The following is a 24,640-nucleotide window of genomic DNA, read 5'->3' as shown; positions in this document are numbered from 1 at the left end:
AACTAAGAAACAACCTGAAAATATCACCAAACTGTGAATAACTTCCCAGCCACTGCCATGAGTCCATTTCCAGTTCCCTTTTCTACTCAATTTTCAAATCATCCAAAGAATAGTTACCATATCACAGAGATCATTCCAGTATGGAAAAAAACACATTTTTTAAAATAGTGAATTGGTAAAACACACATGACACTGATATGAAATCAGACAGTATCACAAAATATGGACAAGAGATCTTAAGAGTTCAGGAAAAAATAAAATCTGATAAAATACCATAGAACAATAGAAAAGACTTGCATAACATATCAAAAGTAGAATTCACCCTAGCAAGAAAAGTTTATCTCAGAAGTCAGCTCTTTAAAAAGAGATTTTGAGGTTTTAAGATTCTAATTTCCTGAGTAGATGGCAAAAGGCAGTCACATCAGTTGTTGTTGTTGTTGTTGTTGTTTTTAATGATGAAGACCATATTACATTTAATGGCATATAGCCCACGCTTATTGTGGACCAGTATCTATTACCTGATCCTACTTCCTTTAACAAAGAACAAAACAAAAACAAAAAAACTATTAATGCAAGATTTGTTCAAATTCTATTTAAAAATATTTTATAGTAATAGGTTTATATTAGTAAAGAAGATCAAAAATTATTGAGCCAAATCTCAGAATATTAAGTCAAAAGACAAAAACAAACTTTAAGTAGAAAAAGAGGAAATGATAAATATAAGACTAGAAACTAACAAATAGATAACAAAAATACAACAAAGAGAAAGCCAAAGGGTGGTTCTTTGAGAAGACTAGTAACACTGGCAAATCTCTAGCAAGCTGCATCAAGGGGGATGGGGGGAGGAGAACATGGGGGAAAAAAACACATAATCACTCTAAAAAGTTTTCCTTTGTGTATGGGACCTCAAATATCTCCTACTACTAATTATCCCCTAGTAAGTTCAAATTCCCATTCTCCAAGATAACTATTTAAATCTTTTTTCTCCACAAATCCCTCTATCTTCTATGTACTTCCACTTCAGCCAATATTAAAGTGATGACTGTGCTTCATATTTGAGAAAACAGAATCTATTAGACCCAACACCTTCCTATCACATCCCACTATAATACAAAAACCCATCTTCCTGCCTCCAGTTAAAATGGATGAAGTATCACTGATGTTACTTAAAACCAAAACCAACAAACAGCTACATATGCTAAATCGCATCCCTTCTTGCCTCCAATTATGTCGTTCTCTGGAGCCTCATCCATCCCTCTAGACTCTGCATTCCCCACACCAGCCAACTTCTGCCCTATTTCGACATTCCTCTTCATTGTCAAGTGCTCCCAATGTTGCCAAGGCTCACAGTCTGTAATTACTTAATTTCAATTCTAGTCAGTTCTTACTACTTTACTGAAACCCTTGCTATCATCTCCATGTGGCCAAATTCACTTTTTTGTACGATTCTACCTAGAATAATCAGCAACATATGATGTAGCTGACCACCCTTTCAGGAAATATTCTTTCTTGGCTTGGTTTTCCTCCTCTTATCAACAGACAGCTCTACTCTGTCACCCTTGATGGCGCCCCTCATGTGACCTCACGAATGCCTTAAGTTCCTTGGGATTCTGCTAGGAGCAGAATGTTCCACATCTGCCCTTCCTTCTTAGGCAACTTTACAGACTCTCATATGCAAAGAGCTAACCATTTAACACACATTATCTCATCCTCACAACCATGTGGGGTAGGAATTATGCTTCCTAATTTTACAGATTAAGTGAGGCTCACAGATGATGATTACATACCTCATGCAGTGGCATAATTGGGACTGGCACCTATATCTGATTCTAAAAATGAGTTCTAACTCAGTATACTCTAGTTTAATTTAAAGAATCTAAGCTATTAAGCATTTGAGCTAAAAAAAAAAAAAAAAGAAAAAAAGAGAGAGAGAAAAGAAAGAAAAAAGGTATTCTAACAATTTCATTTTGTTTACATACAACTAAAGGCTAAGAAAACAAGAGATAACAACAGAGCAATGTACATTTATTACTGCCTGTTCATGTAATCCTTAAAAAAATTTATATACCTTTAATAAACACATTAATAAGCTAAGTCTATAATACTGTTACGTATCGGAGTCTATCTCTTTACTATAAGTAATACTTTTAATTTTTCTAATAGTCAACATCATATATTGTCTACATATTTATAGAAAAGTATGTGTCTGACACTAGTCAGAGACTAGCGTCTTAATTTGTAATCTAGAGTAGGCGTTGGACAGCTAGAGTTCATGGGTCAAATTCAACCCACACTCAATTTCTATAAGTGATGTTTTACTGCAACACAACCATTTTACATATTGTCTGTGACCACTCTCGTGCTCAAACAGCAGAGGTCAAGAGATCACACAGCCTGGAAAGCCTAAAATATCTACTATCTGCCCCTTTACAGAAAAAATTTACCAACATCTGATCTCGAGTAATCCATCCTGTACAAACAAAAATACATGAATATATATTTTCAACACATGCTAATTTACAATAAAACCACCCAAAGTCATTTAGGTTCCAACAACACAACCTAGAAAATATGAGAAAGTTAACTTGTAAATCGAGTATCTACCTAACATTTTAAAATCATTCATGTAGTATTCTGCTACAGATCATTAATTTGTAATTTGCACCAAAGACAGTTTCTAAAAAATAAAAAAAAATGTTCATTCCTAAACATCTAAGAAAAACTAAGGCAGGAAGGAAAGGAAGGAGAGAAGGAAGAAAAAAGGAAACCAGAAATGTTCATTATTTCCATGCTTAATTTCTGTGATTTTCTTTTTTAATTTCAATAGTCAGTTTATATATGACAACGTTGGAGCCTTTCCTGTATTATAAGTGACCTGCAGAAATTTGCTGTCATCAGTAAGATACGCTTAGTAAAGCTGAAGGATTTTCTAGCACAGTTCCTTACACAGTGGGCAGTCAATAAAGGTCTGCAGCAGTGAGCTGCTTCAGAAACAGAGTTTTTCGTTTTTAACTTTTAACACGACACACTACTCACTTGGCAAAATAATTAGTCAAGACCAAGAAGCCTCAGCATTTGGGGCTGAGATATATTATCTGAGTATGTAATAGGTGAAGTAGCAAGAGGCTGAAAAATGACTCAACATCCCCCAAAACATCTCATTTAACAGGCTGCAAGTTTTAAGTCATTTTTAGTTTTCAAGTTTTATTGAACTCTCCCCATTTTACATTTCAAATTCCAAAGGTTAAAGGCAGCTGAGTCGTTACTGAAATTTCCTCTTTCAACTTTGACTACTATGAGCCTATACTGAGCGACAGCTGCCAAGAATAGATGGAACTATGATGTTACCCAATTCAGGGAAAATGGTTTTATGTTTCTGTTTTTAAATACTGGGTTTTTAAGGCCTGTTACATGACCTTTGCTTTATTGGCATGAGAGTAGGGAAGGCCAGGAAAAAAAAAAAAAAAATCCAGGGAATCAAATTTTTCCTCTTACCATAATTCTAAACCATCTTCCAGAAGATAAACATGTGGAGGCTGGGAAACATCTGTACTCAGTTGGATAACTGGGAGCAGGAAAGGGTACAGGTTCTTGCTGTCTGCTCCTAATCCCTAAGGGAAGTATAAATAAAACTTAACGTAAGACACTCTAAGATCCCACCCCCACCAAAAAATAACCTATCGTATAAAAATGTCCTAAAATGAGCTGATAAAAAATAAATCCATCAGATTTTCTGGGATGGTCCTAACTATAAGCACTACTAAAACAAGGTTAGTTCTGTTTACAATTGAACAGCAAGTAGCAAAAAAATACTATTCAACTGCCCAGGGGTAGTAGAATCATATACACCAATGGTATAAACATCTGTTTTAAGAGGTTCCATATGTATCTTCCCCTCTGACTACTAAAGTGGTACTAACACTGCTATATTAAATTCCATAAATTATCTCACCTAAGTAATCTAAAATGAACCCAATCAAAATGTTCATTAGTAAGATAATTGCATCATAGTACATTCATATTCCAGAATAGTGACTAGCCAATGAAAAAGTATTAGGCATGGAATAAAAACAATCTCAAAAATAATTACAAACTGGATTTAAAAGATGAAGAAGTGTGTATATAACAACTGCAAAAACCCAAGAATTTTTAAACATACCTACCACATGCAAAGAGATACACACATAAAAATGTTTCTTTGGAGTATACAGAAAAAATTAACACTAATTAAATACAGGAAGGGGGAAAGGATGCTGAAAGAATGTAAAAATTATTTTTTTCTTAAGCTTTGTTTTAAAAAAATGCACAAAATTTTTTTAATGAACAATTTTTGCTAATATTTTTAATGACCCAAAAAATGGAGGAGGAAGAGGGGGGTTTATCTAAAATTCTAGTTTACCTAATTATTGTTTTATGGAGATTGACTCAGTGTATCACACTAAGTCCAAGCACTTTGAAAGGAAACATAAAGGATAAGAAGCCAATTTTTAATCCATAATAATCTCTGTAATCTGACAAACACAGAAAGGAAACCAATAAATATCAAACATCTCCTCATTTAGGAAGTAATTCAAATATCAATAGCTAAACAAAATCTGGTAAGCAAAACAAAATCTGTATGTATACATCTTCTGTTAAGCAAAACAAAATCTTTATGTACACATCTTCTGATGACATATATATAATGAGTTCAATCTTTATTAGTGGGACAGATACCTAAATGGAAATGCATAAAGCTTATCCTTAAGTAAGTTTGGTTCTTTCTAAAACTAAAAATCAGTTGAAAGACCTTATTAAAGATCTTTTTAAAGGAAGATAGTTATTAAAATGTCACACTTAATAAAGTAGTACACTGTGTCTTAAAATGAAGTTCAATTTCACTCTCTGTAGTTCAATCTTTAATACAACAACAAAAGAAAAGGAACATTAAGATAAACTAGTCAAGTTCGTTTTGATTATTAAGCAGACTTAAAATTTCCTAGAAAAATTAAAATCTATCTACTTACATAGTGCACATCCCAAGAAGCATGAGATGCTAGCTTTTGCAAAACTAAAACCTCTGCTAAACATGTAAGACTCTCGGTCAAAGCCTGAAGACATTTACCTTTGTAGTCTAATGGCCTGAAGAATGTGTGCAATCCCAGATATACAACTTTAAATATATGTGAACATTCTCTCGGCCCACAGTCATAACTACAAGACATTGTCTACAACATTATGAAAAAATCACAATAACACATTTTCTACAACAGTATGAAAGCTCAAAATTAAATTCATTAGTTATTAAAATGATCAGAAATGCTTTAAGAGGCAGAAATCTTATTGTATAATAATTACATAAGACAGAAGGGAAAATGAGGTGAAGGGTATTCTGTACTATCTTTGCAACAGTCAGTGAATTTATAAGGTTATTATTATTTTTTAGGTTAAGGGAAAAAAAAGAATAAAACCCCCTAAATATTGGCATTTCACAGGATAACGTATTTGACTGCCTTCTCCTGTGTCACGTGCATGCGGAAAATGTCCCAAAATATTATCTCCAAACACAGATCTCTGAACTCCAGACACTGAGTAAGTACAGGACATCATCACCCAGAAGTCATCTCAAACTCTTAAGGTGACCACTGAACCAATTCACTGTCTTCCTAAAAAAAAGCTCCTGTCCGGCCTTTCCAAACTCAAGTGACCTGTACGACTACCTATTTAGTGGTAAACAGTCTCACATCCTCCTCCTAGTTCCTGTTCCTACTCACCCCACATCTCAACAATCCTTTATTCTACTATTTTTCAAATCTTTCCCCTTCTTTCCATGCATTTTACTTCAGATCTGCATCATCTATTTTCATGGTTAACAGAAAACATACCAACCACTTTCCCTGACCTTAGTTTTACTCCATTCCAAACCCTGTCTCCACTGGCACCCTGATTACCTTACTAAAATAAAAATGTTAACACTTCTTGCTCTGAACTTGAAGAGATGTTCTTGTGGCCTTCCTGACCAGGCCCCTATAACCATGTTCTGTACTATGCTCCGGCCACACCATACAACTCAGTATTATCAATCACAATGTTAAAATCTGGAGGAAGCGGACAGATTTAACGCATGCATTTACTACTCTTCTCTGCCAGGATCCACTTAAAGAATATAGGAGGATGTGTTTAAAAGATCCATAACCATAAGTACAAAGATAACGTAAGAAAAGATAAGGACTGAAAAGACAAGCAGTAACTTAGCAAACTTAGAAAACCAAGCTCAAAGCCAGCTGTAAGAAAAGGTCAAGAAGCAACTTGATTTACATCACAGAAACTCCAAAAGACACAGGAACTGGTAGCACCAGGTACTTTGGGAAGAGTGACGTTCAAGGTCAGGTATTAAAACTAAGAGGGCCTCTAGAGTTTTACAAAGCAGCATGATGCCAAGATCTCATCCAAGTCCACAAACAAGTGGTCCCGTTTGATTCTCTGATAATGTGAAACAAATTATCTCAAGACAAGGAGATACCCGGTAATGAAAAGCAGGGATACATTAAAAAAAAGGGAGATGTAACATGCAAGAGACAGGAAAATGAAAGATCTTTTACTAAGAAAAGACATCAAAAACAAGGATGGTTCCCCTACAAAACTACCCAGCTAGATTATATCCAAAAGGAAAAATGCGCAATTTACTACTGTAAATGTAAGTTCCCCATACATTTTCAACTCTCTCCATTAGCATTGTTTTTTTTGTTTGTTTTTTTAAGTAGGCTTCTGGTCCAGCCTGGAGCCCAATGCAGGGCATGAACTCATGACCCGGAGATCAAGACCTGAGCTGAGATCAAGAGTCAGACACTTAACCAACTGAGCCACACAGGAACCCCCCAATTAGCTTTTTAGTGCCCTAAATTTATATTGACAAAATGTTGATGATTCTTGAAGTTGGGTGATAGTTACCTAAAGACTGATTATATTGTTCTTCCTTTTGTGTATGCTTCAAATTTTTCACAACTTAAAAAATAATAACAAAAGCAGGCAATCAAGGATCAAGAGATGATCTCTTCAATCAGAGACTACTAGTCTGGGTTCCCAGAGCTTAAAAAATGAAAACAAAAACATACAAATAAACTATTATCTCCCTCTCAAATCTGAAAAGCCCAAAGATGGCAGTGTTTTCTATAAAATGAACCTTAACAATAACCCTTAGTATAATTTTCTCAAATGACTGAAAAACACATTTTAAGCTATAGTCTCAACTTTATATTAAACGTCGTATGCTTTCTCCAAGACGGCGATGAGCACTTGGCTGGAACCCTGCACCTCTGGCCTAAACAAATACAGAGGGCAGAAGGGTCACAAAGGAAGGAAAAGGCCCTATCCTCTCCAAACATTCCGAGCAGGTTACTGTGGCTTCCTCAGAGTTCCTGAGGTAATCCTACCTAAGGAAACAGAGAAGCTGGGTTTTTTCACACCTCCCTCACAAAACTCTCAAAAGGAGTCTAATAAGAACACATTTTGGCAAAGATGTAACACAAAAGAGGTGGGATCACAGTCTGTTCTGTTATTTCTGAAGGCAATCTCAGGACAGTCAGTAACCTTATCCTAACCTTTGTACCCTTTTCTATAAAAGGGACATAATCTTCGCAAGAGATCACAACAATAGTAGATAAGAAGAGATGCTACATGAGACACTTATTAAAAAGAAGGTGTTTTTACAGGAATTTTGTATCACTATTCATTTATTTGAAACTGCCTTAGGTAGGATTTTTTAACTATAAAACTCATCTGTAAGGTTTACTGAAAGAAAAAAAATTGCACTTCAAAAAAAGGATGTCTGAGAAAGGTTTTTTAAAAACTCGTGTTCACGTGTTTTTCCCCCCCTATTTTTAACTTATTCAAAAAATGGAGAGTGGTAACTATCAACTCAGAGCTCTCTCCATTGGACAATCTATCACAATTTGGGGCAAGGCCAGTAAAACTCAGTTGAGCATACCTGGATGCAGATATTAGATTTGGGATTAAAATCTTACCTTTCTGTCCTCTCGCCGTCAGACTGTAAGTCACTGTAATAGTTCAAATGACAACTACAGCCTGGTCATCACTCTCTGAAATCTGAGATTCCTCTCTACCTGCTGCACAACCCTGACACCTCAAAGTCGCGAGGACGAAAACCATATTCACTCCTTCCCTCAAAAGTAACTCACCTGATTGTCTACCTTCTCAATTTATGAAAGAGCAAAATTTTGATGTTAGATCACAAAAAAAGGGTGAAAATGAAGAGCAAATTTATACAGAAAAGCTCTGGATACCATGCAAAGTGCATGGAAAGTATAACACACTGCACAAATCATGAGTCTATCACCATGAGAGACCACTTCATCTAATGAATGAAACGTCTTTAAAAAGGAGAGAGTATTTCCTACATGTCAAAAAATGTCCAAAGCCAACACACAAAAGTAGTTTTTAAAACTGTTTAAGATAATTCATGAAAAAGACATAACTGGGAGGCCTTTCACTACCATTAAAATAAAGCACATGAAAACAATGAAAAATTTGTAAAAAGAAAAAAAAAAAAGCAAAAACCCAGAATCTTAAGCACAGAGAACTGGTGATGGCCAGAGGGGAGGTGAGGGAGAGGATCGGTGAAATATAAAAAAGGGATTAAAGGGTACAAAACTCCATTTATATAATAAATAGGCCTCAGAGATGAGAAGTACAGCACAGGGAATACAATCAATAATACTCTAATAACATTGTTTGGTGACAAGGGGCATCTACAGCCCTTGTGGTGAACACTGAGTAACGTACAGGACGGTCCGATCAACTGTTGTACACATGGAGCTAAAAGAACACTGTATGTTAATCAGACTTCAATAAAAAAAGAAATATACTAAATTCAGAAACTGCAAAGTAACTTACCTGAACAAGATGAATAAGTGTTGTCAGAATAGCACATCTCAACATATTGTGTTCTTCGCTCTGCTTCCAAAGAAGAGGCAAATACTGTACCAAACATCCTACATACGGTCGTATCTATCACAGCAGAAGGAAGGGAAGCAAAAGGACTGTATTAGGAAAGAAGGCAATTTCCTTCAAGACACAATGACAGAACATTATTAAGTCCCAGGAAGGAAATATTGAATATTTTCTAGATGAAATATATTATGTATGTATCTTTTTAAAAATAAATCAGAGACATAAAGCTCTACGGTTATTATTTTTCAAGAATTTAAAATAAGTACCAAATTTACTGCATGAAATAAAATTTAGGAAAGCAACATAATGTAACCAGTTATCGAGAGCTTAACAGATAACGTTATTATACCCTAGTTCTTTTTTAATAAAACAGCTTACCTAACTGGAAATTACACTGTTTTAAAAAGTCAGCATTTACTCATACATTCAACAATTATCTGATGGCATCCTCCAGTAACAGGCCCTGAGGACAAGGCACCAGAAAGAAAAGAATGTAAAGGTACACTTACAAACCCTTACAATGAAAAAAGATAAGTATAATGATAAAGGTGTACAGGAGGTATAATGAAAACACAGAAGAAAATCCTTTAAAAAAATTTTTTTTAATGTTTATTTTTGAGAGAGAGAAAGAGACAAAGATCAGAGTGTGAGTGAGCAGGGCAGGGGCAAAGAGAGAGGGAGACACAGAGTGTGAAGCAAGCTCCAGGCTCTGAGCTGTGAGTACAGAGGCTGATTCGGGGCTCAAAGTCACAAACCATGAGATCATGATCTGAGCTGAAGTCAGACGCTTAACTGACTGAGCCACCCAGGCATCCCAAGAAAATCCTTCTTAAAAGATATGATTCTTAAAACCACATGGATTAAGCTAACCAGTTTTAAAAATTAAAAATAAAAACATTTCTTTAAAAATAAGCCCTGAGAGACAGCACAGCTTGACAGTGAGTTTCTTAAAAAATAAAAGGGATCTACACTGAAGCTGGACCGCGCTCCAGAGTCTCGGTTGGTTTATGGTCATTGTATTGGGAATTGCTCTGATGAAGAGTAGGCTTCATGACAAACAGAAATACTAGACCTTCACAACTGCAGCAATAGCTATTTCAATCCCACGTATTAAAACTAAAAATTACTCCCAGAAAAATGAGATTCCCATTTTTGCTTACAAAATGCCACACACTAAACAGGGAGCAAAAAAGGTGTAGAATCCGTTGCCCTTGAGGATGCGAGGAAGGTTACAAAAGACAAGTATTTGCCCAAATATTTAAGTGAAATAAAACTGAAAAAATATTACAAGCCTATTTATTATATATCACCTTATCTTCAAATTTTTAATTATACTATTATTTATTGAGCACTTAATCTTGCTAAGTGTTCTTTATCTCAGAGATCACTCCAATTAGCTTATAAAACAGACCAACTAGTACGTAAAAACACAGGTTTTAAAGTACCTAGCTTATTCATACTTAACTGAAAACAATGTATAACAGCATGTTCTACTGACATGGAAAATAAACCAATTTTGGTTTTAATATTCAAGTGAGAACACTTTCCAAGGAGGGGCACAAAGGGAGTACATTCAAAAGTCAGAAAATATTTACATCCCAAACGTAGCTGTACACTGGAATTGATGATATTCTAAATTTAAATTATTGCTTCAAAAATGAATTTCAATAATCACCCAGAGTTACTGTTGCAAAAGATAGCCCCCCAAAACAAGGGTGCAGAGCGGGAGATCAAAAAACAGTGAGGGGGCGCCTGGGTAGCTCAGTAGGTTAGGCATCCCACTCTTGATTTCAGCTCAGGCATGATCTCACAATTCATCCCATGTTCTGGGCACTGACAGCACAGAACCTGCTTGGGATTCTCTCGCTGTCCGCCCCCCCCCCCCCCCCCCCCCCCCGCTCACACTCTCTTTCTCTCTCAAAATAAATAAAATAAACTTTAAGAAAAGAGAGGGAGAACATGAGAGCCAAATATGTTCCCTGAGGCTGAAAGGGAGGAGGTTAAAAAGTATGCTATTGGGAAAACTGAGAAAATCTTATATGGACTTGATATTAGATAATAATATTACATTAATGTAAGTTTCCTGAGTCTAATCATGGTTATGTTAAGAAGAGAAGTCTAATACTCTGGGACAAAGTGCCATGATGCTTGAAACTAAAGTTCAAAGAGTTTAACAACAAGAATTTGTATATGCACACAGATTAAAAAAAGAGAAAATTCAGTAAAAATTAAAACCTGAAAGAACTAGGTGAAGGATATATAGGTGTGGATGTCTTGTAACTTTTCTGTACATTCAAAATATTTCAATGAAAAGACTTAAGGAAAAATATTGCTCATATACAATCCTGAAAATGATTACCATCTATGGGCTATTTCGGTAGGCCAATATCAATTATTTGGTCAACACCTAAAAAATCACGTGGAATTAGCAATGTTTACTAGACACTGGGCTAAATAACAACGCTATAAAACATTAAACTATCAGCTTAACACAAATGAGATGAGAAAGTACACCAAATACACTCATCTTTTGGCACCTATACTCGAAAAGAAAATAGAATATGAGTTAAGTCATCATATACAGGGAGGTATCCACTTTCCTTCATAACACATTACTGAAAATCAAGTATGTGACAGCCTAAGAAATGTTCTAAGAAGGTTTTCCATACATGGGGACTTTAAAAAGTAAGTACCAATGACACGTCTTTTAGATATAATTTTCATAAAATATTTAATATTTCACACAGGCCCTTTAATTTTGTTCTTTTTCTTCAGAAATGCATAAGTTCAAAGACTATCTGCCTGACATCCAAACCTGATGATTACCTATTTCTTCTATGTATTTACTGGATTGCCGCAATGGAATAATTTATCAACTACTTTTTCAAAAAGTAGAGAAAATATAATCTTTAAATAATTGTACATTATATTATAAAAATGGTGACACTTCACTGAATCTTCAAAATTAAACCATTATGTGTTATCTTACTGTTTGTTGTAAGATGGCTCAAACTGTCTGTAACCCAAGGGGCAAAAATCAAATTTAGCCTATGAAAGACAGGTGAATGATATATAAGCAGTAGGACTGTTCAAAGGTTAACACAGGAAATTTAAAGAGTCAGATGCCTGAAAATACTTTTCATGATGATTTCCTGATTTCTGAAAACACAAAATACTACTGGATGAACTCTATCTTACTATTTACTGGTGACACAGTCACCTGAGTTGCTTAGGCTATCTGTGTTCTAAAAAGTGCATATGGATAAAAACACAAAAGCACTTTTAAAATTACTAAGCATGAGGGGACACCTGGGTAGCTCAGTCAGTTTAGTGTCCAACTCTTGGTTTCATCTCAGGTCATAATCTCATGGTTCACGGGTTCAAGCCCTGCGTGAGGCTCAGCAGTGACAGTACAGAGCCTGACAGGGATTCTCTCTCTCTCTCCTACCCTCTGCCATTCCCCCACACTTGTGCACACACAAGCACACACTCTCTGTCTCAAAAAAAATAAATAAATTTTATTTATAAATATAAATAAATATTTATATTTTAATAAATTATAATAAATATTTATAATTTATTTATAAATAAATTAATTAAATTTAAATAAACTTTAAATTTTACTAAGCATGAGGAATTTCAACCTAGGATTAAAAAGATTTAGAGATTCGGGAGGATGTAGGTAAGAAAATTCATTTCCACAGAAAGAAATCTTTAATACATTTCCATTAGCCAGATGGTATCTAAATAAGATTACAAAAAATGGTCACATCTTGTTTCTACAATTTTTTAATGAATAATAATTTACTGCATTTGTATAATGATCTAAAGCATACTGCACATGTGTAATAATTTCATACTTAAGACACCTGTGAGTCAAGTGATTTCAGAATTGTCTTTATTATTTTAGACACAATGGAGCACCTGGGTGGCTCGACTAGTTAAGCATCTGACTTCAGCTCAGATTATTATCTCACCACTCCATGAGTTATTATCTCACCACTCCGTGAATTCAGGCCCCACATCAGACTCTGTGCTGACAGCTCAGAGCCTGAAGCCTGCTTCAGATTCTGTGTTTCCTTCTCTCTACCCCTCCCCTGCGCGCACGTGCGCACTCTCTCTCTCTCTCTCTCTCAGTAATAAACATTAAAAAAAATATATATATATACACATAAGGACACAAACTTAAAGACCTTACCCAAACGACACAGGAGACACAAGCACTTGAAAGGAGTTTAAAAGAGTCTCAATTAACTATCTGGATGATCAAAATCTCTCAATATTCTTCATAAACGAGTATCAAAATGAAATAACGTAACTAACGTAACTAACGTAATAAGAATCCCAAACACTAAGGAAATTGTAAGGTAACACTATTTTTAGACACTCGAACCCAGATCTGCTCAAAGTGATTAACAGTGACTCAAAACTGCCGCTGGAGCTGCATGCTGACTGCGGAGGCTGGTAATACCACCAAGATGTATGTACTTTGACAAGTTCCTTAAAATCTCAAACTGTTCGAGATGATAAATTCCAACCCTCACCCAAAGGTTCTTGTGAGGATTAAATGAGAAATATATGCAAATTATTTAGCATGGAAGTTGGTAACTTAGTATTATTCAGTAATTGATAGCAATTCTCATCAATTACTTTAGAACAAGCTCAAGCAATCAGAACTCACTAAAAGACACAGGAACAAACTCCAAATCTGGGGACATGAATTCAGTTATCTTTCCCTAGTAACTCACAGATTTACTTCAGTACTTTTCGAACAAGGATATGGAGTGGTGAACTAGGATATGAGAAACCACAAGGGTAATTAATTATAAGGTAGTTTCTTGGATTATTAGTTTTTCACACAAATTAGGAGACATAGGGAAGCTGAATAACTAACTTAACATTTAATATCTGTTGAGAACTTTACATATCATTTTTATATTAAGCTAAACATGGACATAATGTGGACCAAACTGCAAAACACATTTAATTTTGAAGGTAAATATAACCGACCTCTGAAAATAGCTGCATTTGCTGACACACCTGTGGCTATGTCCTCAAACACACTGAATTTTAAGAAGTATTATTAAATATAAACTGGTTCTACTAAGACAGATAAAATTCTGCATTCTGAACCCCTCTACATTACTGATCCCATTTTAAAATTTTTTAATTTTAGATTTTAATATTCTCAAGTCATTTTTCTAAAATGCGAGTACACATGTCAATATAAGCAAAATCACAACCGTATAGGTTATAAGCATTTTAATGTGTTAACTTTTAAACAATGTAGATAAAGCAAAGCTATTACTGCAATCCTACATATACTCCACTCACCTGACACTGAATGTTTTACAACAAAATTACCTGTATATTTACTCTTTCAATCACACAGGAAAGGACATGCAAAACATGCATCTTTGTGTCACATTCTGTAACTTGCTGCAGCAGCTGAAAAAGTAGTGTGAACATGGTTTCCAAATACTGCAGGTAAACAGAAAAAAAACAAAGGGTCATAAGAGAAATAGAAATATCTTCACAAACTGAAATAACAAAATTAAATCATAATGTCAAAGCAATAAATAAGAGATCAGCAACCAGAACTCCAGCATTACCTAAAGAAAGCTGAAATTGTTCAAGTTGCCAACGTTTAGGAATCGCATTCTTTTTTTTTGGGGGGGGGGGGGATTTTCTTTTTCTTATTGTTCCTTAATTGGTCCATTTTAGAATTAAACTCATCCACAAAGTGAACCATGTTTTCAGTGGAAAACCGTGTCCAAATTTTGCGTTTAAATTTTATACCGCTAAACTAAGCTGCTAACGTTGTCTGGTCAGTGTCCTTGTGTGCCTGTTGCCAATCACAAGATACTTTGTTTTGCAAAGTCTACTCATTAAAACAAAAGAAATACCAATAAGTATACTCGCATACCAGCTCTCTGATGTGGCCCTTAAGATATGCTGCATGGAGATCTCACTTTCCATAGATATATATCTGTTATTCAAAGAATGACCGAATATTTATTATTAGGAAATAGGAAACAAATATCCATGTCTGGCTGTTAACGCCTAGATTACAAAATGACAGTAGGGATTAATAGGTCACAGAATGCCAAATACTTAAATAAAACACACATCTGATCTTCCAGATAGTTCATTTTTAAGCAGATTTCTAAAACATATTTATTTCATCCCAAAATATCTAATGATTCTTTTCCTAATGAAAATCCTCTCTACAAGTTTGTCCATGTACGACCTCCACAAGAAGTACACACAGACACTTTATCATGTAACTTTCTTCTTGCCTAGTCTTCCTAAGAATAAATACTACTGCCATAGTCTTATTAACATATTTAACTGAGTACCTGTTAAGTGAAACACCATGTGGGCTTCTGGGAATTAAATGAAGAATAAAAAGATGACCCATTAGGATTTGGTGTTCTACTATTCAAGTAATTTACAATCTAATGCAGGATACAGGCATATATACACAAAGAAATAGTTGAGGACTATAAGTAACAGACACAGATAAAACGAAGTTACTAGATGTTTTGTAATTGGAAAAAAGGTAAAAAAAAAAAAAAAAGTTTAACAGTCACCTCCAAAACAGTTAAGATAGCTTAAAAAAAAAAAAAAAAAGGCAGAATATAAGTATAAACAGTTATGAATTAAAAAATTACCAATAAAGGTAGTAAACTTCCAAAATCTTAATGGACTTTTAAATTTGGCTTCAATAAGTATCACATACATATAATTTCATTTATAAAATAACACTTAATTTGCAAAAGACATAGCAGATTGTGATCAATCTTAAAAATATTCTCACCGGCAGAAACTGATCTGTTCTAAATTCAAAATCATCAACAGGTAAAGAGCAGTTAAGGAACACTGAGAATGTATGAGGTTCATCAGAATAAAATAGATCTAAAACCCAAATATAATAATCAAAAACTATATTTTAAGCGATCTAACAAATTTCGCAAAAAAAGTTACTTAAAAGTGTTAAAATTCTTCACAATGAAGTATTTTTTATTTTAAAGATTTTATTTTTAAGTAATCTCTACACCCAACATGGGACTGGAACTCACATCCCTCAGATCAAAAGTCACACACTCCACTGTCTGAGCCAGCCAGGCACCCCATCACAATGAAGTATTTTTAAATTCTTTAAAGGATATTTAACTTCAGTGTTGTCGCTGTTTCGATACGGACCTAAAAGAAAGGACATCATGAGATTTTAATAATTCTGAAACTACTAAATATCATTAATATCAAATGGCAGGAAATTTATTCCAAATCACTTTTACTTTTTGCTAATATTAAAGTCACAGAGGTTATTAACATCTGGAAATAAAAGAATATTCCTCTTATTTTGCAACAAGACTTGAAAAAGTCAACTATCAACTAGTGTCCATTCCCACCCTTCTCAGTTTCTCATAATTTGTTTCAACAGTCTTTAATCCAGGGGGTGCTTCCAGGAAAATGGATAATTTGCCCTAAGTGTGAGACAAGGGTGGGACTAAGAGAAGAATACAAAGGTGCTGCCACACAGGGAAAGAAGGCTGAGATCACAGATGAGAGACAGGCAAATGGGTGAGGCTGGTGAAGCTGGCAGATGTTTGGTGAAGAGGGAGGGAGGAGAAAATGGAAAGAGGAGGGAGAAGGAACAACACACATTCCCATCTGCAACCACAATTACAGGAAATCCGTGAAATATCCAAAGATCTATTTTGAGATTTTCTAAATTCCAAAGTTCACAAATACACAAAGATTTGTACAAGTTCCTGACACTTCCAAATCTTAATTTGTGTGTCAGCATGTTATCCGGGCAAATCACACCACAACAGCATCATCCCTATCGCTCTCTTTCAAGGGTTTTCTGGGATTTGGTCAGCTAAACTGGCAGAGGCTACGATACCCAGAGTTTCCACAAAACATAACATGAACTCAAGCCACGACTAAATTCTTTATCTAGTTAAACGTTTCAACTAAAGGAAAGAAATTCACTCAATATGCATTATACTCCCCCAGATCAAATGACAATGTCAAAATGTCAGGCAACTATCAGAGATAGAGATGTACTCCACCCAGTGGCCTTGGATACTATAAAATTTATGGAGTCCTATTTGAGAAGTTGCTTTCTCCAGTAACTGCATTATATATTTTTTTAAAGATTTAGCCTTTTTAAAACTCAGTTATTCATTTATTTATTAATTTTGGGGGAGGGGCACAAGTAAACAAGGGGCAGAGAGAGAGAGAGAGAGAGAGAGGGAGAGAGAGAGAGGGAGAGAGAGAGAGGGAGAGAGAGAGAGAGAGAGAGAGGGAGAGAGAGGGAGAGAGAGGGGGAGAGAGGGGGAGAGAGAGAGAGAGGGAGGGGGAGAGAGAGAGAGAGAGGGAGAGGGAGAAAGAGGGAGAGAGGGAGAGAGGGAGAGAGGGAGAGAGGGAGAGAGGGAGAGAGGGAGAGAGGGAGAGAGGGAGAGAGGGAGAGAGGGAGAGAGGGAGAGAGGGAGAGAGAGGATTCCATACAGGTTCCACATTGCCCACGTAGAACTCGAAGTGGCTCGAGCTTGCCCGAATGTGGCTTGACTGAACTCATGGACCGTGAGATCATGACCGGAGCCGAAGTCAGATGCTTAACTGACTGAGCCACCCAGGTGCCCCCGGTGCACCTGCACTATCTCTACTCTGTTGCAGCCAGTCTTGTGACGACGTGGTTATAAGGTTAGGAAGCCACATAGATAACCATACTTGCTCAGGATTAAATCTATCCCAACCCTGTAAAAGCACTCAAGCAAGATAATGTAGATTACGAAAGCCAGAGAACATTTAGATTCAGCAGTATCTGTATAAGCACATGCATATATACACACATGAACACATCTATACATATGTACATACTACGTGTTTGTATACTGCCGTGTACATAAATATGTGTATAAAGTATCCTCCCACATTAGCCAGCATTTCTCACAAGTTGAAATTAAAGATCTTATACACACTAGAAGGCCAAAGTGTGCAACCTTAACTTGGTACCTTACTAAACAAAGTCTTAAGAAGTATCAACAAAATATCGGTGGCAGGATCAAACAAGTGTAGAAGGTGTAAAACTGAGATGAAATCACCAGAAGATACACAGGAAAAGGGCAAAAGCTGAACCTATAGCAGCATTCCCTCTAAGAGTATTCCTTAGATATTAGTGTATGTGTCATCTTGGATAGTCCCTATTCAAATGTATGTTTCAAAGGTTCTCCTCAGTCCTAAAGCAAAGAGGACTACTGGAATATTTAGCCCAGTGTTTTCCAAACTTATCCAGCCATGAAACCCTTTTTCTCCAGTAATACTTATTGGGATGTAATTAATGTTCCACTCTTAAAGTGCAGAATTAAATTTCTCTTATTTCTTTCTGAACAGATACCTCAAAAATGAGTAAAAGATTCAAAAAATTTCTCGATTTCCCTAAGAAAACTTAAGTGAAATTTAATCCTTTTGTAACACTTTCATAAAACATTTAATGTCTTCTGTCTGATACCTCTGAGAAAAGAGCAAATGTTTCCAACTGGGCAAAGAAAAACAAACCTATAAATACTTTAAAGGTATTACAAAAGTAAACTCATTCCAGCAAACAGTAATCTAAACAGTTTTATTAATAAACTTTTAAGAATTTAGACATGGTAAAATAAAACTGGATTCCCTTGTAACTTCCCATGTTTAAACTATTTAATAGTTACAGCATTATATTTAGAGTAAATTCCCAACTATTTACACAAAGTAGATAATGGCCAAGTGACAAATCCAAATAACAGTTCTATCTGCCTTTGGAATACACTGAGCTTCTACAATGGGTTTATTTATTTATTTATTTTTAATTGGGAGAGCAATAGAGAAAGAGAGAATCTTAAGCAGGCTCCACACACAGTGCAGAGCCCAGTCCGGGGCTTGATCCCACAACACTGGGTTCATGGCCTGAGCTGAAACCAAGAGCTGGATGCTCACCCAACTGAGCCACCCAGGAGTGCCAACAGGTTTACCTTTCTAATTATGTTTTCCTTCACAGAACATTATTTTTCTGACCCTCTCTGACTCTTCAAAAAAAAAAAAAATATTATGTCAACACTTATTATAAAGGAAACAATTGCAATGGCTAAGACACACACACACACACACACACACACACACACACACACACACACACCACAGAAAGTAGCTTATGTACACACGTGGAAATGAGAAAAGGATGGCCCAAGCTTTTGCTGAAAAACAGGCTGATAGAATGGGTTCAAAAAATTTTTTAAAGGAGTATACTGAGAAATGATTAAACAAGACCTCAGCCTAATTCGGGGGCAGAAAAAAAAAATCACGTATTTTTACATAAAAATAACTTGAAACTGAGTAAAAGACAAGTAGACTCCATCTTTTCAAGACTATGCTAGGGTCCAGTCTAAGCCCAACACAAGGAATATGTACAGTAAGTCATGAATATATTCACTCGGGCATAAAATAAAGCCTCGCTTTGAGTGAGCCTCTCTTCTCTCCCTCTCTCTCGGACCCTCATGGGATTCTCTCTCTCCCTCTCTGCCCTTTGCCCACTTGTGCCCTCTCTGACTCTACCAAAAAAAAGAATATTATGTCAACACTTATTATAAAGGAAACAATTCCAAAGGCTAAAACACACACACACACCAAAAATCCCTTCAAAAATGAGAGACAAAGAAAAAATTAACAGTCAAGATGAACTAGATGGTGGTACCTCAAGTATGAGAATGACAAAATCCATACTGAATAAGAAAAAAAAAATATGTAAGCTAAAAAAGAATCGTTTGAAAAAATGTCATCTGACTCTACAAAACTAGAGTTTAGTTAAATGTCTTTTCACTGACTCTTCGTGATAAGGGTAAATAATAATCAAAGAACTTCCCTCCCTTAAATCAAACTGCTTGCCAAGGAATAACTACAAGAGTGAAAGGTTACCAACATACTAAATCTATAAACTATTCCTGAATATGAAGCTTAACATAAATTAAACTTATAAAAAATAGTCTTAAAACATTTAAGGAACATACCACTAAGTCTTGATCTTGAAGCAAGTTACAAATTGCCTCATATAACATGGGTCTTAAGTCAGACTTGAATTTCACAGAAATCCACTGACCGATGAGCCAAATCACCCTGCGTCGCAATGGCTTATATCTGAATAGGGAAAAATCATGAAATTAAAATGGTAAATATTCTACAAAGTATACTTCATTTAGTGTATTTTATCATTTAAATTTAAAATATAGTAAGGAAGCAATCTGTATTGTTTATATAAAAACTTAAAAGCCACTTCTAAATGTACCACAGTACACATACTACAAAACCACCTAAGCTCTCAAATTTAAGTATCCTATCATAGAATGTGACTCATTATCAGAAATGATATTTTTAAAGTTGTGAAACATTTTCAGTAACAATATACCCATTTCTTTCTCTATGATCGTCTTTTCTAAAGGAAATGAAGGCTCTTTAAAGCAAGAAAAAAAGACCCACAAAGCTATAAACAATTATGTTTAAGAATTCTACCCATAAAGTCTCTTACTGATACTATATAAATTTTAGTGGCGAGATAACTGTTTTGTGCATAAATGGAATAAGCTAATGAAGATTCCACATTTTTTAGAAAATTATCAAATTTTAAGATGACTAAGCACATAGAAAGAACTGCTCATTAAAGTTGAAAAATAGTTGTTTAAGTATTCCCTGCCCTCAAAACGTTTACAACTCACCTAAAAGAATTAAAGAATGTAAAGCTATATACTAGGATTTCAGAAAAGGAAGAGAAAGGAGTGGGTGGGGGAAATGGGATTGAATAGCCTTTAAGCTAAATAATACTTGGGTAGAAAATCGAGAAGATGCTATTTGAAGGGACAGGGACTGTTTAAACGAAGTCACAGAGGTGGAAGTAAACAAGACTTGTATACAGTGTAATGGAGGAACCATTGAACCATCAATTTTGAACTGAGATCTCCGAGACTGCTACGGTCAACATTCTATTCCGGATACAGAGAAGGAAGCTCAGAAAGTTCAAATTCTAAGTTCACTTAGATCACAGTCACTTCTGGGCAGAGTTAAAATTAGAAGTTAGTTTATTCCCCAAAATATGGTCCCTGGACCAGCAGCATCATTATCCTGGAAGCGTGACAGAATCATACAATCTGACCCAGACCCTAAAATATAACCTATATCAGGACGTGCATCTCAACAAGATCACCAATAGATTCATATGCATGTTTGAGAAATACTGGTCTAGATCAGCTCAGTCCAGAAGAAATATAATGTAAGCAAATATGTGATTTTACATTTTTTATTACCCACATTAAAATAAGTAAAAAGTAAAATTTTCATATTTTTATTTATCTCAATATATCCAAAATACTATCATTTCAACATCAATACATATTTTACACTCCCCAGGTTTTCAATTTAAAGTCATTTCATCACTTTTATTAAATTCATTTCAACTACTCATTAGCCATATGTAGCAGGTACTGTACCTGACAACACAGATCTAGAGTAAATAGCCTCTAGGCTTTAAGGAAAATCAAAGCACACATGTGTCTTTCTACTGAAGGCTTTCTCTAGATCAAAGGTTCACTAACTTCCTGTGGGCAGAGTCACAATACATCTTACTCACCACACACTTTACGGGGCATAGCAAATTCATGGCAAACTGAAAATATTCAATGACTGAATAAATGATTAACTCAACCAATAAATAGCAACTTATTGCGCAAAATTACTTTTAAAAAAAAATGTTTATTTCTAGAGAAAGAGAAAGCGAAAGCAGGAAAGGAGCAGATAGAGAGGACAGACAGAATCCCAAGCAGGTTCCACGCTGCCAGCACAGAGCCTGACTTGGGGCTTGGCTCGATCTCATGAACTGTGAGCTGAGCCAAAATCAACATGGAAGCCTTAACCGACTGAGCCACCCAGCCACCCATTGTCAAAATTACTTTTAAAGCATCTCCAACTCTACAGTTCTATGGCTCTCAAGATTTATAAAATGAGCCATACGTGGATATCTTCTATTCATTCATTATTGTAGTTAAAAAACGCTATCTAAGACTACATGCGACACATTCTGATAGGCACCACATCTACAGAAATAAATCAGAAGAAAAAAATTACAGAAACTATGAGAGTCCTTTTCCCTTACATTTTGGTCACTCGGTACCTAAAATCAAGTAGTCAAGTACTTAAATACATATGAAACCTAAGAACTGGGAAAAGTCCTACTAAGTGTCAGAAAGGTCTGTCCTACTCAATGAGGCAACACAACACAGCCCTAAAGTGTGTCCAAATTCTTTCCGCCATGGTGTCCCTTCATCCTATCTACCCTCTTCCAGACTTGCAGCATGCTGTGTGGTCCCAAGACAGTCAGTCACTTTTCAGGGCTACCCCGTGTGCTAGACTACTAATCACACCAGGCTCAGCTCATGCTAAGTATCCCACTGGCTTTCTTTTGTACACATTTTCTTCCTACATTTCAGCGACCTCCATCTTCCCTTACTTTTGCATAAAATTTCCTCCTGCAAAGTATCTTATCTAACAACAAACATTTCATACTTGTGACAATTCACATGTGAAGTAAAATAACATAAGTGTCTTTATTTTTCTTACCTGTAAACAGCACATCTTTTTTTACACTTGATACTACCAGCTAAGTCATACTATAACTTTTTAAAAATTTTATGCAATTTTAATGTCTTGTCTTCATCAGAAAATTAAAAAGTAAAATAAGTATATCATAAACACCAAATTTCATACTTGCCTATTGTGAATGACTTGTAATTCTGGAAGAAGTTGGTTTTTAAACCACTGATCAAAATCAACACTGTCAAACAGCTCATAAGCTGCTAATCCAACAGCATTATACACTACAAAGAAGATTTGAGAAAAAAAAAATTTAATTTCAGATGCTGGGCCAAATGTTAAGTATCCTATGTAAGAAACTAATCCTTAGGAACTACTTTAAAACATGTAATATACTAATAAGGGAAAATTTACAATGTTAATCAGACAAATCACTTAAATAGCAATTTCAGAAAGATTAAAGCTTCTTTAGACACTTTTTCCTAAACAGCCCTTAGTGCTTTCAAACAGAAAATTGCATTCAATTAAAACTATTCAAATCAAATTATAAAAATTAAAAAGCAACATCTGCTTCCAAAGGGTCACAGTATTTTATGATCTGGTCCCTACATACCTACCTCTCTCCATCCTCATCTCTCAGCACAAACCGTTAAGGCTTTATGTTCCGTTCTGTTTAAACCAAAATACTCCCAGTTCAAAACTTAACTGCATTTGCTCCCTTTCTCTTCAAGTTTTTGTACATACTGCTCCTTCTGCCTGGAACTCTCTTCTCATACAGGCCCCCTCCCCTTGCTAACTCCCACTGATCCTGGTGTTCTCATATTACACTTCTTTAGGAGCCTTTCCCTAGGCATACCAAAACTCCTTTTGGTTTTCCAATGTACTACTTAACTGCCACCTATTTTAGAATTAATCAACTCGTACTATGTTATAATCAACGGTCTGCTTATCTCCCCCACCACACAGTTCCTAAATTGTAGGTACCCCTGTATCCCAACCTCCCAGAGTAACACCTGCCACAAACTAGACATACCAAATATTTATTACTCAAGAAATCAATGTTTTAAAATCACTTTAGTTTAACATACCAGCATCTTTGATTAATAGTGCATTCATATCTTCCACATTAGTGGGCCCTGTAAAAATAAGTTTTAACAAGGGTAAATCAAACTAATTTTTAAAAGATATTTGATTTCAACTCAATTTGTTAGTTTACCATTTCAGTTAAGTACAAAAAATTTCATGATATTAAATATACATGGACATGTAAATGGAAAGCCTAAGTTTTGTAATCATCATGGAGAACACAGGTACAAGATGTAAAACCTTATTTCAATTTTAAAAATCATTATAACATATTTGAAAAATGTTATGTCAGCAACATCCTAGCAAAGTATATGCCACAAATTGCTAACTAGCTCATAATACCTTATTATACCCTGATTAAAAAAAAAAACCTCTTAAAAGAAAGAATACAAAGATGAATCCCACAAAAGAAAAATTTTTAAAAAGAACAAGCACAAGGGTACCTGGGTGGCTCAGTGGTTGAGCATCTGACTTCAGCTTAGGTCATGATCTCGCGGTTTGTGGATTCGAGCCCCCTATCAGGCTCTGTTCACAGCTCAGACAGAACCTGAAGCCTGCTTCAGATTCTGTGACTCCCTCTCTCTCTCTGTCCCTCCCCCACCCATACTCTATGTGTCTCTCTCTCAAAAAAATAAACATTAAAAAAAAAAAAAAAACCAAGCACAGGCTATTCACACAAGCATCTCGAAATATAAAAACTAAGTCAGATCATTACAGTGTATTAAAGGACGACAACACAACGAAAAGTGCCAACAGAAAAGGGAGCCATCATGTAAAGTAGAACCTTCAGAATAAAAAGGTGGCAGTCTCTGGGGCACCTGGGTGGCTCAGTCTTAAGGTTAAGCATCCAACTCGACTTCACCTCGGGTCATGATCTCATGGTTTGTGAGCTGAAGCCCCACACTGAGCTCTGCACTGACAGCATGGCGCCTGCTTGGAATTCTCTCTCTTCCCCTCGCTCTCCCTGCCCCTCCCCCACTCT

General features: G+C 35.6%; 1 protein-coding gene across 10 annotated transcripts in view; it reads right to left on the bottom strand.

Moving 5' to 3' along the window:
- IPO11 (importin 11) overlaps positions 1-24,640 on the bottom strand; it is a 212,120-nt gene that overhangs the window by 107,107 nt on the left and 80,373 nt on the right. For all 10 annotated transcript variants that reach the window (XM_045061184.1, XM_023256975.2, XM_045061173.1 and 7 more), the window contains exons 14-21: positions 23,661-23,708; positions 22,751-22,856; positions 20,004-20,130; positions 16,122-16,155; positions 15,770-15,810; positions 14,314-14,430; positions 8,893-9,006; positions 3,496-3,611 (exon numbers count right to left, since the gene is read on the bottom strand). In XM_045061184.1, coding sequence (XP_044917119.1) covers positions 3,496-3,611; positions 8,893-9,006; positions 14,314-14,430; positions 15,770-15,810; positions 16,122-16,155; positions 20,004-20,130; positions 22,751-22,856; positions 23,661-23,708 — 703 coding nt within the window. The remainder of the gene's footprint in view (positions 1-3,495; positions 3,612-8,892; positions 9,007-14,313; positions 14,431-15,769; positions 15,811-16,121; positions 16,156-20,003; positions 20,131-22,750; positions 22,857-23,660; positions 23,709-24,640) is intronic.

The sequence above is a fragment of the Felis catus genome, chromosome A1, assembly GCF_018350175.1.
Source record: "Felis catus isolate Fca126 chromosome A1, F.catus_Fca126_mat1.0, whole genome shotgun sequence".
Lineage (NCBI taxonomy): Eukaryota > Metazoa > Chordata > Mammalia > Carnivora > Felidae > Felis > Felis catus.
Note: the sequence above shows the minus strand (reverse complement) of the source record. Positions and strands in the feature narration are given on the sequence as shown.